The following is a 13,065-nucleotide window of genomic DNA, read 5'->3' as shown; positions in this document are numbered from 1 at the left end:
ATTTACTTACATTTACCAGTTTATTGTTAAAGATATTATAAAGGAGAAAAATAAATAGCCAGATGAGGAAGCACAAGGTCCAGAAAGGTCCAGAGCACAGAAACTTCTCTCCCCATGAAGTTAGAATGGGCCACCTTCCTGGTATGTGAATGTGTTTATCAACCCGGAATCTCTCTGAACCCTGTTGTTTAGGGTTTTTAAGGAGGTTCCATTACCGGGGCTCCTGGGCGGCTCAGTTGGTTAAGTGTCCAAGTCTTGATTTCCAATTAGGACAAGATCTCACAGCTTGTGAGTTTGAGCCCCGTGTCAGGCTCGGCCCTGACAGCAGGGACTCTCTCTCTCTCTCTCTCCCCCTCTCTCTCTGCTACTCCCCTGCTCATGCTCACTCAACCTCTGTCTCTCTCTCTCTCTCAAAATAAATAAATAAACTTTAAAAAATAGTAAAAATTAAATAAATAAATAAATAAATAAATAAATAAATAAATAAATGGAGGTTCCATTACTTAGGCATAACTGATTAATTCATTGACCAATAGTAATTAGCTCAATCTCCAACCTCTCCCCCCTCCCCAGAGGTCAGGGGGTTGGGCTGAAAGGTCCAACCTTCTAAACATACCTTTGTCCAGGTACCTGGGTGGCTCAGTCGGTTAAGAGTCCGACTTCACCTCAGGTCATGATCTCACAGTCTGTGCATTCAAGCCCCGTGTCAGGCTCTGTACTGACAGCTCAGAGCCTGGAACCTGTTTCAGATCCTGTGTCTCCCTCTCTCTCTGACCCTCTCTCACTCATACTCTGTCTCTCTCTCGTTCTCTCTCTCTCTCTCTCTCTCTCTCTCAAAAATAAATAAACATTAAAAAAAAAATTTTAAACATGTCTTGGTCATTTTGGTGACCAGCCCCCATCTTGAAGCTGTCCAGGAAATTGAAGCCACCAGTCATCTCATTAGCACAAAAAGATACTCACATCTCTTAGAAAATTGCAAGGGTTTTAGGAGCTGCATGCCAGGAATAGAGACAAAGATCAAATGTATATATTTTTATTGTATCATATTATTATAGCACCAACCCTGAGGAAGGGCCAGGGAATGTCAGGAGACAGGAAGGAGGAGCCAGCAAGTCAATGCTCTAGAGAGTAGCTTAGAAGAAAACACCTTTCTACAAACAATTCCAAGTGTTGAGCTATATGAACTTATACCTTTCAAGCAAGGTACAAGAGTAAAGGTTAAGGTCAGACTGGAGATAGAGTAGGGCCTTGGCCCCTGAAGTACCCCAAAAGCAAACTCAGCTGGTAGTATTTTCCTCACACAAGATAAACTGAGTATGAATGACACATGCAGTTCAACTCAATTCCAGAAATAATTAGATGACCTATTAAGTGCAAAAATATTGCATGTTTCCTACATAAGCACATTTAAGGAGAGCTGGGCCATGTTTAAATTTTGACAGTTCTACAATTCCCAGCTGTCCAAGGGAAAGAGGTAAGAGCATGACATTCCCTGAATGGATAACGGCCGCCTGTCAGACCCTTGTTCACAGCACACACTGACTGCGTGCACAGAGCAGTAGTGTAAGATGGAGAGTATTGACATCCTGCTCAGGGAGGAAGATCTGTGACAATAATTTCATTTCTTTCTGGTCAATTCTTTTGACCGTAAGGAACTCAAGTTACCTTGGGGTGAGGAGGAGGAGAATGAGTGGGAACAAAAGATTATAAAGCTAAATAAACTGAAATCAAAATTGAACTGCCGTCAAACATGGAGGCAACTCAGGAAACTGACCTTTCAATCATGTCCAAAGGTCATATGGTCTCATATTCCATCTCTAGGAAAATGTATTATACTATATTTCAGTTTTTCCTAAATCCCATGGCCCCAACCCTACCACACAGTTTCTCTCTTTGCATCCTTTTCATTTCATCTTCCATTTCTTAAATTGAAGTATAGTTGACACACAATATTACATTAGTTTCAGGTGGACAACATAGTTATTTTCACAACTCTATATGCTGTGCTCACCACAGTACTATAGCTGTTATACAATATTATTATAATACCATTGACTATACTCCCTATGCTATACCTTTTATCCCTGTGACATATTCATTCCCCAACTGGAATCCTGTATCTCCCACTCCCCTTCACCCGTTTTGCCCAACCCTCTACCCCCCTTCCCTCTGATAACCAACCATCAGTTTGTTCTCTGTATTTATAGGTTGTTTCTGCTTTTTGCTTATTTGCTTGTTTTGTTTTTTAGATTTCACACATAAGTGAAATCATATGGTATTTGTCTTTCTATGTCTGACTTATTTCACTCAGAATAATACTCTCTGGGTCCATCCAGGGTATTGCAAATGGCAAGATTTCACCCCTTTTTAGGGCTGAGTAATATTCCATTGTCCTCCATTTTTAATTGCAAGGATTACCCATGTTTTCTAATGAAAATTACAAGGAGATAATCTGATGTTCCAAACTCATCTCTTCCTGTCAATGTGACTCAAAGGTTATTACCTAAACGGGCTGACCTTGGGCCACAGCAACTGCTCTAGGTCAGCTGAAAGAGAGCGACTAGGGAGGGAAGGATTAATGGTCTACACCATAGCATGGCCACGGCCTGTGTGCCGACAAGCTTGCTGACTGTGATCTACACACCCCTGAAAAGTTAAGTGTAAAAGAAAGAGCAGCATCTCCTGGTTCACCAAGTCTAACTGATACTGTGAACAATAACAGTTGTCAAAAGTAGATAGGTTGACAGACAGATTTGATTGATAATGTTTGAAATTTTCTTCTCCAAGTTCCACCACGAACTTTAGAATCACATTAACTGCAAAGTCCAAAGTTTCAAAACACGTGAAATTACTTAGAGCAAAAATAAATAAGACTAGTACCCAATAATGGTCCATTGGACTAAAAGGAGAAAAGCGGACATGTTTTCCTTTTGAATTAGATAATATCAGTTTGGTAAATGTATGAGCCCAAGTATTGAGTAAAATGAGTTTTACAAAACTTTGTAAGGCTTTTTTCCCCTTATTCTCTAAAGGAAACCAAAAGTTTCCCAGATCAAGTAAATAAAATAAAATATGCAGCGTTAGCTTAGTGTCAGTCACATAATAACTTGTTGACGTCTCAAAAGGGTGGTGACACACCCATTTTGATGTTCTTTAAATGATAACAAAACATGAATCTTAATAAAAAGGACAATAGCGGTTACTTCCCACTTGGATGATGATGAAACAAATAAATGAGATAGATAAATGGATTCCCAAGGAAATTAAAGTGAATAGAATCTGACACTTTGTCACTATTTTACTTGCTCACAGAAGGAGTGAGTTTGATGCCAAAGGTTGAAACGGGTTTTTCGAGGAGAAAAGTATCACAAAAGAAATCCAGGTCAAGTCAGTAAGAGATGAAGGCACCAGGTTGACTAAACAACAGCTCTGCTAGTGGTTCTAAAATGGGAAACTATGGAGGTGGAGTTTTAATCACAGACTCCTCAAAGGTCATGGGGAAGCAGGCAATGAACAAGAACTGCTTTTGAGCAGTTTAAAACTACAAGAATGTTCCAAACATAAGAATTAAAGATGGGAAAAAATAAGTTACTTTTTTTTATTTTATTATTTCTAAAGCTTCATTTAAGAATTTTTTTATTGTTCACCTTATTGTATGAGGTTTGCTGCCTCCCCTACTCCCTTTTTCCCTTCTTGTCAAGATTTCGCAGTAGAATATGATATCATGTTTTCAGGATTAGTGCTAAATTACCACATCTTTATTGTAACCTAACACATATACCAATTATCTTAGTTTCATTACAACCTCTAATTCCCAGGTCTGGGAGGCTGCCAAAGAAATCCATTTTCACTGTCTTCCTTTAGATTTTAAGACAAATGTTTTATTGTTCATGTTTGTATCTAAATGCATTAAATTCCCTTTATCATTGTACATAAAACGAGAGTGATCATGACAGCTTCCTCAATGTAGCCCTAATAAGACCCAAGGCTTTAAAATGGCTGATTATGGCTAATGATCTTAATTATTTTCCATAACCAACACACTATCTGATGCATATATCTTCCTTGCAAAAATCACTTGCTGGTACAAGTTGCTTTTTCTCTCTGTCTTCCTTCCTTGCCATTGCTTAAAGCACTGGACCACTAATCTTCAAAATTCTAAGCTTTGATTTTTTTGTGTGCCTTAAAAAAAATTTTATCAATAAAACACAAATGAGGAAAGAAAGATCAAAAATAAACATTGCATTATTTATGCTGATAGTAAATAACTGAGGCAGGGTGAGAAGAGAACTGTCAACAACAGCAGCATGACTAATAACAATGGAAACTACAAATTTTTCACTGGCTTTCCATCCAGTACCTATAATTTTCTCTTTGGCAGATATTACTTATTTAATAAGATTTATTTAATATTCATTAGATACAGGTAGTATGTATATGGCCATTTTCAGAGAAGTGAAGATAAAGTAGATAAAAGGGTGGAGTAGAGAACATTCCAGAAAGAGGGAACAGCACGCGCAAAGACACAGAGGCACGGGGGGGGGGGGGGGGGGTAGAATGCAGCCTTGCAGAAACTGACAGATCATCTGATGCAGCTACAGAGGTTAAGATGTGTGGGGGAAGTAGTAAGAAGAGATGAAAGGAGGCTGTGAAATAAAGCACCGACACCAAGTTAAGGCATTTGAATTTTATCCTGCAGTGGAGAGGCTGACAAATTTTTCTGTTAAAAGCCAGATAGTGGGTATTTTAGGCATTGCCAGCCACCTATGGTCTCTATCAAATATTCTTCTTTGTTTTTTGCTTTTTTACAGCCCTTTCAAAGTATGAAAACCATTCTTAGCTCGCAGGTGTTACAAAAACAGGCCAGGGGCTAGATGGGACCCATAGGCCTCAGTTTGCCAACCCCTGCTATAGTCAATTGTTTATCTTGTCATACTGCCAGAAACTCTAGGCACTAGAGAGAGAAAAAGGAAACCTGAAGAATTACCTCAAAAGAGATGACAGAGCAGCAGTGAAGGCAAAGTTTGGAGGTCTTAAAAAATTCTACCTCGTTGCCCAGAATGGGCAGTAATGATATCACAATTCCCCCTGTTTCATTTTATGTTTTCAACTTTGAGGTGACATAGAATAATATATTACTGAATGTTTTGGGAAATAATACGTACACAGGCATACATTCGGGTTTCTTATTATGATAACCAGTATTTTGATCTTCAGAATGAGTTGTTCTCCAGCTATCAAAGAAAGGCTTTGCTTTCAGAACCAGGTCACCATGCAGTGAGTGCAATGGCCTTTTGCATTATAATTCATAGCCTCCTTTGAAAAAGCTTCTGAGTAGAAATCCTATCAGAGCAATGTTTTATTCTTCCTGCTTACTGTATCCACATCACAAAATAAAAAGTCTCAGACACAGTAATGAGGGACTTAGCTACTGAGATTTTCACGTATGCTCAGGGAACCTAAATTAGCTCACAACACATGCCAACAGCCAATGGCCGCATGTCTCCCTGTGAAGAGCAGGCACCATACCTGTCCAGAAGATTCTCCATAGAAGATGGGGAAAAGAGGGTACTCTGCATTCACAGTTTCAGTCCTTGCTTTCAGTTGCCAGAGATGTGGCCATTAGGCTGACTCAGGACTCACCCAGTGGTACCAACAACCTCCCTATTGTGGGTGCAGCCAGGCGATAAAACCCGAAGTCTTTCTGTGTCTGAGGCTTTTGCTGCTCCTCCGCTTAAAACTCTCAGGGTTTATTCTCAACTGGAGCATTAAGACACCTCAGTCTCTAATATGCCAGTTCTACCCAAAATATTGCTTAATGGTTTCACCAGTCCATTTTCCCTGTTCAATGCAGGGCATAGCTCTGATTTTCCCTGAAACTGATCTTTCGCTGTGCATTTAACTAAATACCCGACAACAGTTCTTAACGCCATCATAAATTTATTCAACTTTTGACAACACTTTGAACTTAAACACAGTGTTAAAACATTTTTTCTGACCTTCTACAATTGTCAGAGCCCTTACTGACCTTGCTAAATACAGCTGACAAACATGAGAATCTTATAAAAATATCTCATCTTTCTCAATAACCCAATGCGATGCTATTTTCATACCATTTGCGGTATTTCTTTTTTTTTATAGTTAGGAATCTTTTTTTTTCTTTTTTTTGAGAAAGAGAGAGCATGATGAGTGAGGGGCAGAGAGGGAGGGAGGGAGAATCCCACAAGGAGCAGAGGGAGAGGTGGAGAGAGAGAGAGTGCAGAGCCCAAAGCGGGGCTTCAGCTCACCCCATGCAGGGCCTAATCTCATGATATCATGACCAAAGTCAGATGTTTAATGGACTGAGCCACCCAGGTACCCTGCAGTATTTATTTTAATGTTTATATACTTTACATATGAATTTAATTTTAACTAAAATTTTCAATAAAACTAGAAGATATCCATCACATATTTCTGTATATTTGGGAAGAAACAAAAGTTAGAAAAAAAATAGAAAAAAATACAGTGAAAACTTTTAAAGAACAAACAGAAAAACACAGTTCAAAAACTTAGAAATGAGAAAAAATTAAGGAAATCATGCAGTTAAAAATATGAAACAACTGTCCTGGAATATGACACAATTATATTTTGATTACCCAACTAACAATCATCATATACAATAGAACTCAGAAATGTTAAGTCTCATTAATGTTTCAGTGGACAAGTAGGTCTTTGAAAAATGCCCCTATCTATTATAAAGTTTATGTTCTTTATTCAAAAAACAAAACAGAGTTACCTGGGTGGTTCAGTCAGTTAAGTGTCAACTCTTGATTTCGGCTCAGGTCATGATCTTGCGGTTTGTGAGATTGAGCCCCAAGTGGGGCTCTGTGCTGACAGCATAGAGGCTGCTTAGGATTCTCTCTCTCCCTCTCTCTCCTCCCCTCCCCTGCTCACACTCTCATTCTCTCTTTCTCTCTAAATAAATAAACATTTAAATTTTTTTTAAGTAAAAATTTTTTAAAAAGTCATAAGGTACCTACTGCCCCAAGCACCAAACTAGATTTGGAGTACAAAAATGAATAGAAGATGATCTGTACACTGTTATTATAGCCCAGTGGAAGAGAAGGTACCTGCAAATATAGCAAAATAGAAGAAATTCCATAAAAATTATATACATAAATTATTAGAGTAACCTAAAGAAAATAAAGCCTTCACAAAGGTGACCTTTGAAGTAGCTCATTTGAAAGAGTTTTATAAACTATGATTTACTACACCCATGAAATTTCTCATCCCTCTATTTATAATGAGAGGCATCCTGGACATTTTTAGCCATGTGGGTTCAGTTGTGCATGCCCCCTGAGCTGTCTGTCCACTGTGGCAGCCCTTACGTGGAAACTGCTTTTGTCAGACCTCTTGATCACTCTAGGTAGAAACGCAGCCACACCTGGATAATAGGTCATGAACACAGGTGTGTAATGAGTTTTTAAAGTTTGGGAAGTACAATGGAATACTACTCAGTGATGAAAAAGAATCAAATCTTGCCATTTGCAACAACGTGGATGGAACTACAGTGTATTATGTTAAGAGAAATAAGTCATCAGGGCACCTGGGTGGCTCGGTCGGTTGAGCGTCCAACTTCGGCTCAGGTCATGATCTCGTGGTCTGTGAGTTCAAGCCCCGCATCGGGCTCTGTGCTGACAGCTCAGAGCCTGGAGCCTGTTTCAGATTCTGTGTCTCCCTCTCTCTCTGCCCCTCCCCTGTTCACGCTCTGTCTCTCTCTGTCTCAAAAATAAACGTTAAGGACTGTTGGTCTGCGGTGCGTTCAGGTCCCCGGCTCTTCGGTGGCTCCCGTGCTCTGCTTCTCCCCGTTGAGCTGCTGCCTGGTGAAGAGGAAGCCATGGCGCTCCGGGTCACCAGGAACATGAAAGTTAATGTTGAAAATAAGGCAAAGATCAGTATGGCAGGCGCAAAGCGCGTGCCTCTGGCCACTGTTGCAGCCTCCAAGCCGGGACTGAGGCCAAGAACAGCCCTCGGAGACATTGGTAACAAAGTCAGTGAACAGCCACAAGCCAAATTGCCTCTGAAAAAGGAAGCAAAAACTTTGGCTCCTGGAAAAGTTATTGCTAAAAAAATACCAAAACCTCTGGACAAAGCACCCGAGCCTGTGTCTGTACCTGTGCCAGAACCAGAGCCAGAACATGAGCCTGTTAAAGAAGAAAAGCTTTCTCCGGAGCCTATTTTGGTTGATACTCCGTCTCCAAGCCCAATGGAAACGTCTGGATGTGCCCCTGCAGAAGAATATCTGTGTCAGGCTTTCTCTGATGTAATTCTTGCAGTGAACGATGTGGATGCAGAAGATGGAGCTGATCCAAACCTTTGTAGTGAATATGTGAAAGATATTTATGCTTATCTGAGACAACTTGAGGAAGAGCAAGCAGTAAGACCAAAATACCTACTGGGTCGTGAAGTCACTGGAAACATGAGAGCCATCCTAATTGACTGGCTAGTACAGGTTCAAATGAAATTCAGGTTACTGCAGGAGACCATGTACATGACTGTTTCCATTATTGATCGGTTCATGCAGAATAATTGTGTACCCAAGAAGATGCTGCAGCTGGTTGGTGTCACTGCCATGTTTATTGCAAGTAAATATGAAGAAATGTACCCTCCAGAAATTGGTGACTTTGCCTTTGTGACTGACAACACTTACACCAAACACCAAATCAGACAGATAGAAATGAAGATTCTAAGATCTTTAAATTTTGGTCTGGGCCGCCCTCTACCCCTGCATTTCCTTCGGAGAGCATCTAAGATTGGAGAGGTTGATGTTGAGCAACATACTTTGGCCAAATACCTGATGGAGCTAACTATGCTGGATTACGATATGGTGCACTTTCCTCCTTCTCAGATTGCAGCAGGAGCTTTTTGCCTAGCACTAAAAATTCTTGACAACGGTGAATGGACACCAACTTTACAGCATTACCTGTCATACACTGAAGAATCCCTTCTAAATGTTATGCAACACCTGGCTAAGAATATAGTCATGGTGAATCATGGGCTTACAAAGCACATGACTATCAAGAACAAGTATGCCACATCTAAGCAGGCTAAGATCAGCACTCTAGCACAACTAAATTCTGCACTAGTTCAAGATTTAGCCAAGGCTGTGGCAAAGGTGTAACTTGTAAACTTGAGTTGGAGTACTATAATAACTACAAATAAAATTGGCACCATGTGCCATCTGTACATATTAAAAAAATAATAATAAAAAATAAATAAACGTTAAAAAAAATTTTTAAAAAAAGAAAGAAGTCAGCGAGAGTAATACAAATATCATATGATTTCACTAATATGTGGAATGTAACATGATGAACATAGGAGAAGGGAAGAGAAAATAAAAAGAGAGAGGGAGGCAAACCAAAACATAAGAAACTCTTAAATAAAGAAAACAAACTGAGGTTGCCGTAGTGGAGGTAGGGGTGGGGGTGGGGAGGATGTGTTAAATGAGTGATGGGAATCATGGAGGGGGGATGAGTACTAGGTGTCATATGTAAGAGATGAATCACTGGGTTCTACTCCTGAAACCAAGACTACACTGTATGTTAACTGACTTGAATTTCAATTGAAGGAAGGAAGGAAGGAAGGAAGGAAGGAAGGAAGGAAGGAAGGAAGGAAGGAAGGAAGAAGGAAGAAGGAAAGAAAGAAAGAAAGAAAGAAAGAAAGAAAGAAAGAAAGAAAGTAAGTAAGTAAGTAAGTTTGGGAAGTCAGTTGAAAGAAATTAAAAGGAGGTAAGCTACTCCAAAGAGTCATTGTAATAACCTGTAAGAAAATCCCTGAGAGACCTTAATGGCTTTCAAAACAGAGGATTTGGCAAATAAAATCATTGGTTCAAAAAAAATAAATCCCAGCAGCTTTGCAGAAATCATTTTCCTAAAACTCTAAGAGGAACTCAAACTTTTCTCCATAATCATAATGATCTTTCAAGTCCATTAGTTACATGGATGTTGTCTATTGTTTTTTTCATCTTCTCCTTCTCCTCCCCATGAGAAACTGCTTTCTATCCTTAATCCTCAAAATTTTATTTCACATAAAAAACTTTTTATTTTGTAATATTATTATTCTAATTCAACTGTGTTTATAAATATCCCTCCACTTTTTGATGAAAAATAAGAGTGACATCTCAAGATCACTTGCTGAAGAGCAGGAAGGTACAAATTCATGGCAGATTTTCATTTTTACCTGACTTGTTACATGTTTAAAATTTCTGCAAAAAATAATTCAATTGACAAAATAATTTAATTGACAAAATGGGACAATCATTTTGCTAATACCCTATTTACTGCATGAAGATCAGTAATAATATTAACCAACAATTGACACACATTCAAGCAGTTTTCAACTGCCGTAAGCAAGTCAAAATAGCATAGCCTCAATATAGCTATGATGTTCAGTGATCCACCTTTTTAGCTGATAAGAAGTCAACATTTAATTTATTCTCACTCACTTAGGATGCATCCTATGTTTGGTTCAAACCACACTCTAACACATATTGGGCCAGCCATGAGAAGATGATTTTCAACCTAGAAGCACCACTGGGACCATAGTGGTTGTCTACTGTAGACATCACTCTGACCGGTTGGTAAGAATATTGCACGGATTGCCCAATATTTTTAGTATCATTACTGTAGCCATGTGATCAGCCAAGACAAGTCTTCTTCTTAACAATCAATATCGTATGAAAAATTTTGGATAACACTTCCTATCAAGTTTTCTCTGGGGAATCTTAGCCCCTAATAATAAACACCCAATGCTAACTAACGATCTCTCATTTCTTCTGAGAGTAGAGAGTTTTGTTTTATTATACCAGATTCTTTTCAGTCTGGCAACAAATGATTATTTCTCTCAAAGTGGTAATAAGTTTCAAAAGGTATGAGCACCTCCAGCGTATGAGATTGATATAATCAACAATCAGCTTCTAATTAAACATCAGTAGTCATGGCACCAGTACAATCTTGTTCAATAAATTAATTTCTTATTATATACCATTCAGGATAGAAATCTTGAATTTTGTATGTCCAAAAAGAACCTTGTAAGCAACAAATCACATCTAAATTTTCCATGCTATTATATAATATCTTACTAACTGCTTTAAATCTCCTCTTATTATTACTCTTGTATAATGGTCTCTTACCTTTCAGCTCTTCTCACTCTGATCTTCAAGGTTATCATGCAAATTCCACTCCTTTATTTGGTTTGGCACTCATAATTAATCTTGACTTGATAATTGTATGTATCTTCCCATTTTCTCCTTCTATCAGGTGAATATGGCCTCAAGTTCCAGGATCTTATCAAGTAAGTTATACCTATGCATATACTATATGGATAATCTGATCTCAAATTTTTAGAACATATTTTTATCAGGTATTTATCTTTTTCCCAAATTATATATTTTTTAAGTTTATTTACTTATTTTGAGAGAGATGGGAGGACAGGGGAGGGAGGTGGAGGGAAAGAGAGAATCCCAAACCGGCTCCACACTGTCATTGACTCAGGGCTCAGTCTCATGAACCATGAGATCATGACCTGATGATCAAAATCAAGAGTCCAACACTTAACTGACTAAGCCACCCAGGTACCCCCAAATTATATCTTAATTATCTATTTAAGAATACTAGGAACAAATATGAAAAATTTTGTTTAGTTATTCAAAATTTTATAAAGTTTTTTGACAGCTCCAATTCTTATTATTGTTTTCAAAGAATTCAACTTGTTATTCTATGCATCATAGATAATTTTTTCTTAGTGTTCATTAAAATGATAGAATAGCTTTAATCTCTGCCTGTCTGCCATTTAAATAAAGAACTAACTTATTTGGATCATATCTGCCATCACCTACAATGCTAAGACTCGATCATTTTGGCATTTTGAGTTATATTCATGGCACTAAGAAAAAGTGGTAATGACTCACTTCTTTTTTCTGTGGCTGTCAGATATTTCTATAGAAAGAAAAAAAATATTGCACTAACTTTCATGTTGGACACTGTCATTTGCAAATACCACCAATCCTAGCAATTGACAGTGTAATAAAAGAAAAAGTAAGTTTTCATCACAAATTGTACTTCCTTTTCTTCTACAGAAAAAAAAATGATCAAAGAAATGGCAAAAATTCAATAATGACTCAGTGGCAAAAGAGTGTTTAAGTCTCTACACACAAACTAATATGTCATCAACTGAAGCCCATCTTCAGAGCTTACCAGATTTAAAAAATAATGGGTGTAAATGTCAAGGCCTGAAAATTACTATGGTTGTACCTAACTGCTTGCTTTTTCATTTTGGCTGACATAGGAACTAAAAAACTCAGAAAATACTAATACTGTCGTCCAACAGCAAACTTTTAACAGCATGAAAGTTGATGAGACATCTGACTTAAATCCTGTTTTGAGCAAAGTTCCATTAGAAACTCAGAGGAAATGCTAAGCATAAGCTTGAAGTCCTTGCTAATGACCCCTTAATGGAATTTTACATGTTGTTGTCACACTCCATATTGACAGATTTTGACAGCTTAATAATATCCTTGATGAATCAGACTCAATTTATGCTGAAGACCTATGACTCTCTTATGTAACTAATGAAGTAATTATTGCTCCTTCCTTTGCAGAGAAAGTCTTTACGTGGTACTGTGTGATAATATAAAATCTCATGCTGTGACCCACAATGGCATCCTGAAAATTCTCCCTCCTAGAATACCATTTGTTGAGTTTTCGATAAATAAGATACAGACAGTTAGGAAGGTATTTATTGCCAAAGCAAAGATAATAATTGCTAGTATATGCTAAAATGTACTATTTTAGAATTGCTAGCTTCCAACATGCAGAAAGGTAGCTGAAGTTGCAGGGGAAAGACTGAAACATCACTTATTGATATAAAATGTTTTTTTATAGAACTTTAAGAATATCGATCTTATATACTGACCTCTGAAAGTTAATTGAGCAAGTAAATTCAACTCCCCAGAAGCTTTCCCAAATTCATGTGAAGCCACAATGTCCAATTAGAAATGATATCAGATTTCAACATTCAGCTTTC

General features: G+C 38.1%; 1 protein-coding gene across 1 annotated transcript; it reads left to right on the top strand.

Moving 5' to 3' along the window:
- Positions 1-7,789: 7,789 nt before the first annotated feature.
- On the top strand, positions 7,790-9,228 carry LOC122241390 (G2/mitotic-specific cyclin-B1-like). The gene has a single exon (XM_042997381.1). The coding sequence runs from the start codon at positions 7,880-7,882 to the stop codon at positions 9,161-9,163; it is 1,284 nt and encodes a 427-aa protein (XP_042853315.1). The 5' UTR covers positions 7,790-7,879; the 3' UTR covers positions 9,164-9,228.
- The last annotated feature ends 3,837 nt before the right edge of the window (positions 9,229-13,065 follow it).

This window comes from Panthera tigris, chromosome C1 (genome assembly GCF_018350195.1).
Source record: "Panthera tigris isolate Pti1 chromosome C1, P.tigris_Pti1_mat1.1, whole genome shotgun sequence".
Taxonomy (NCBI): Eukaryota; Metazoa; Chordata; class Mammalia; order Carnivora; family Felidae; genus Panthera; species Panthera tigris.
This window is presented reverse-complemented; position numbering and strand designations above follow the sequence as displayed.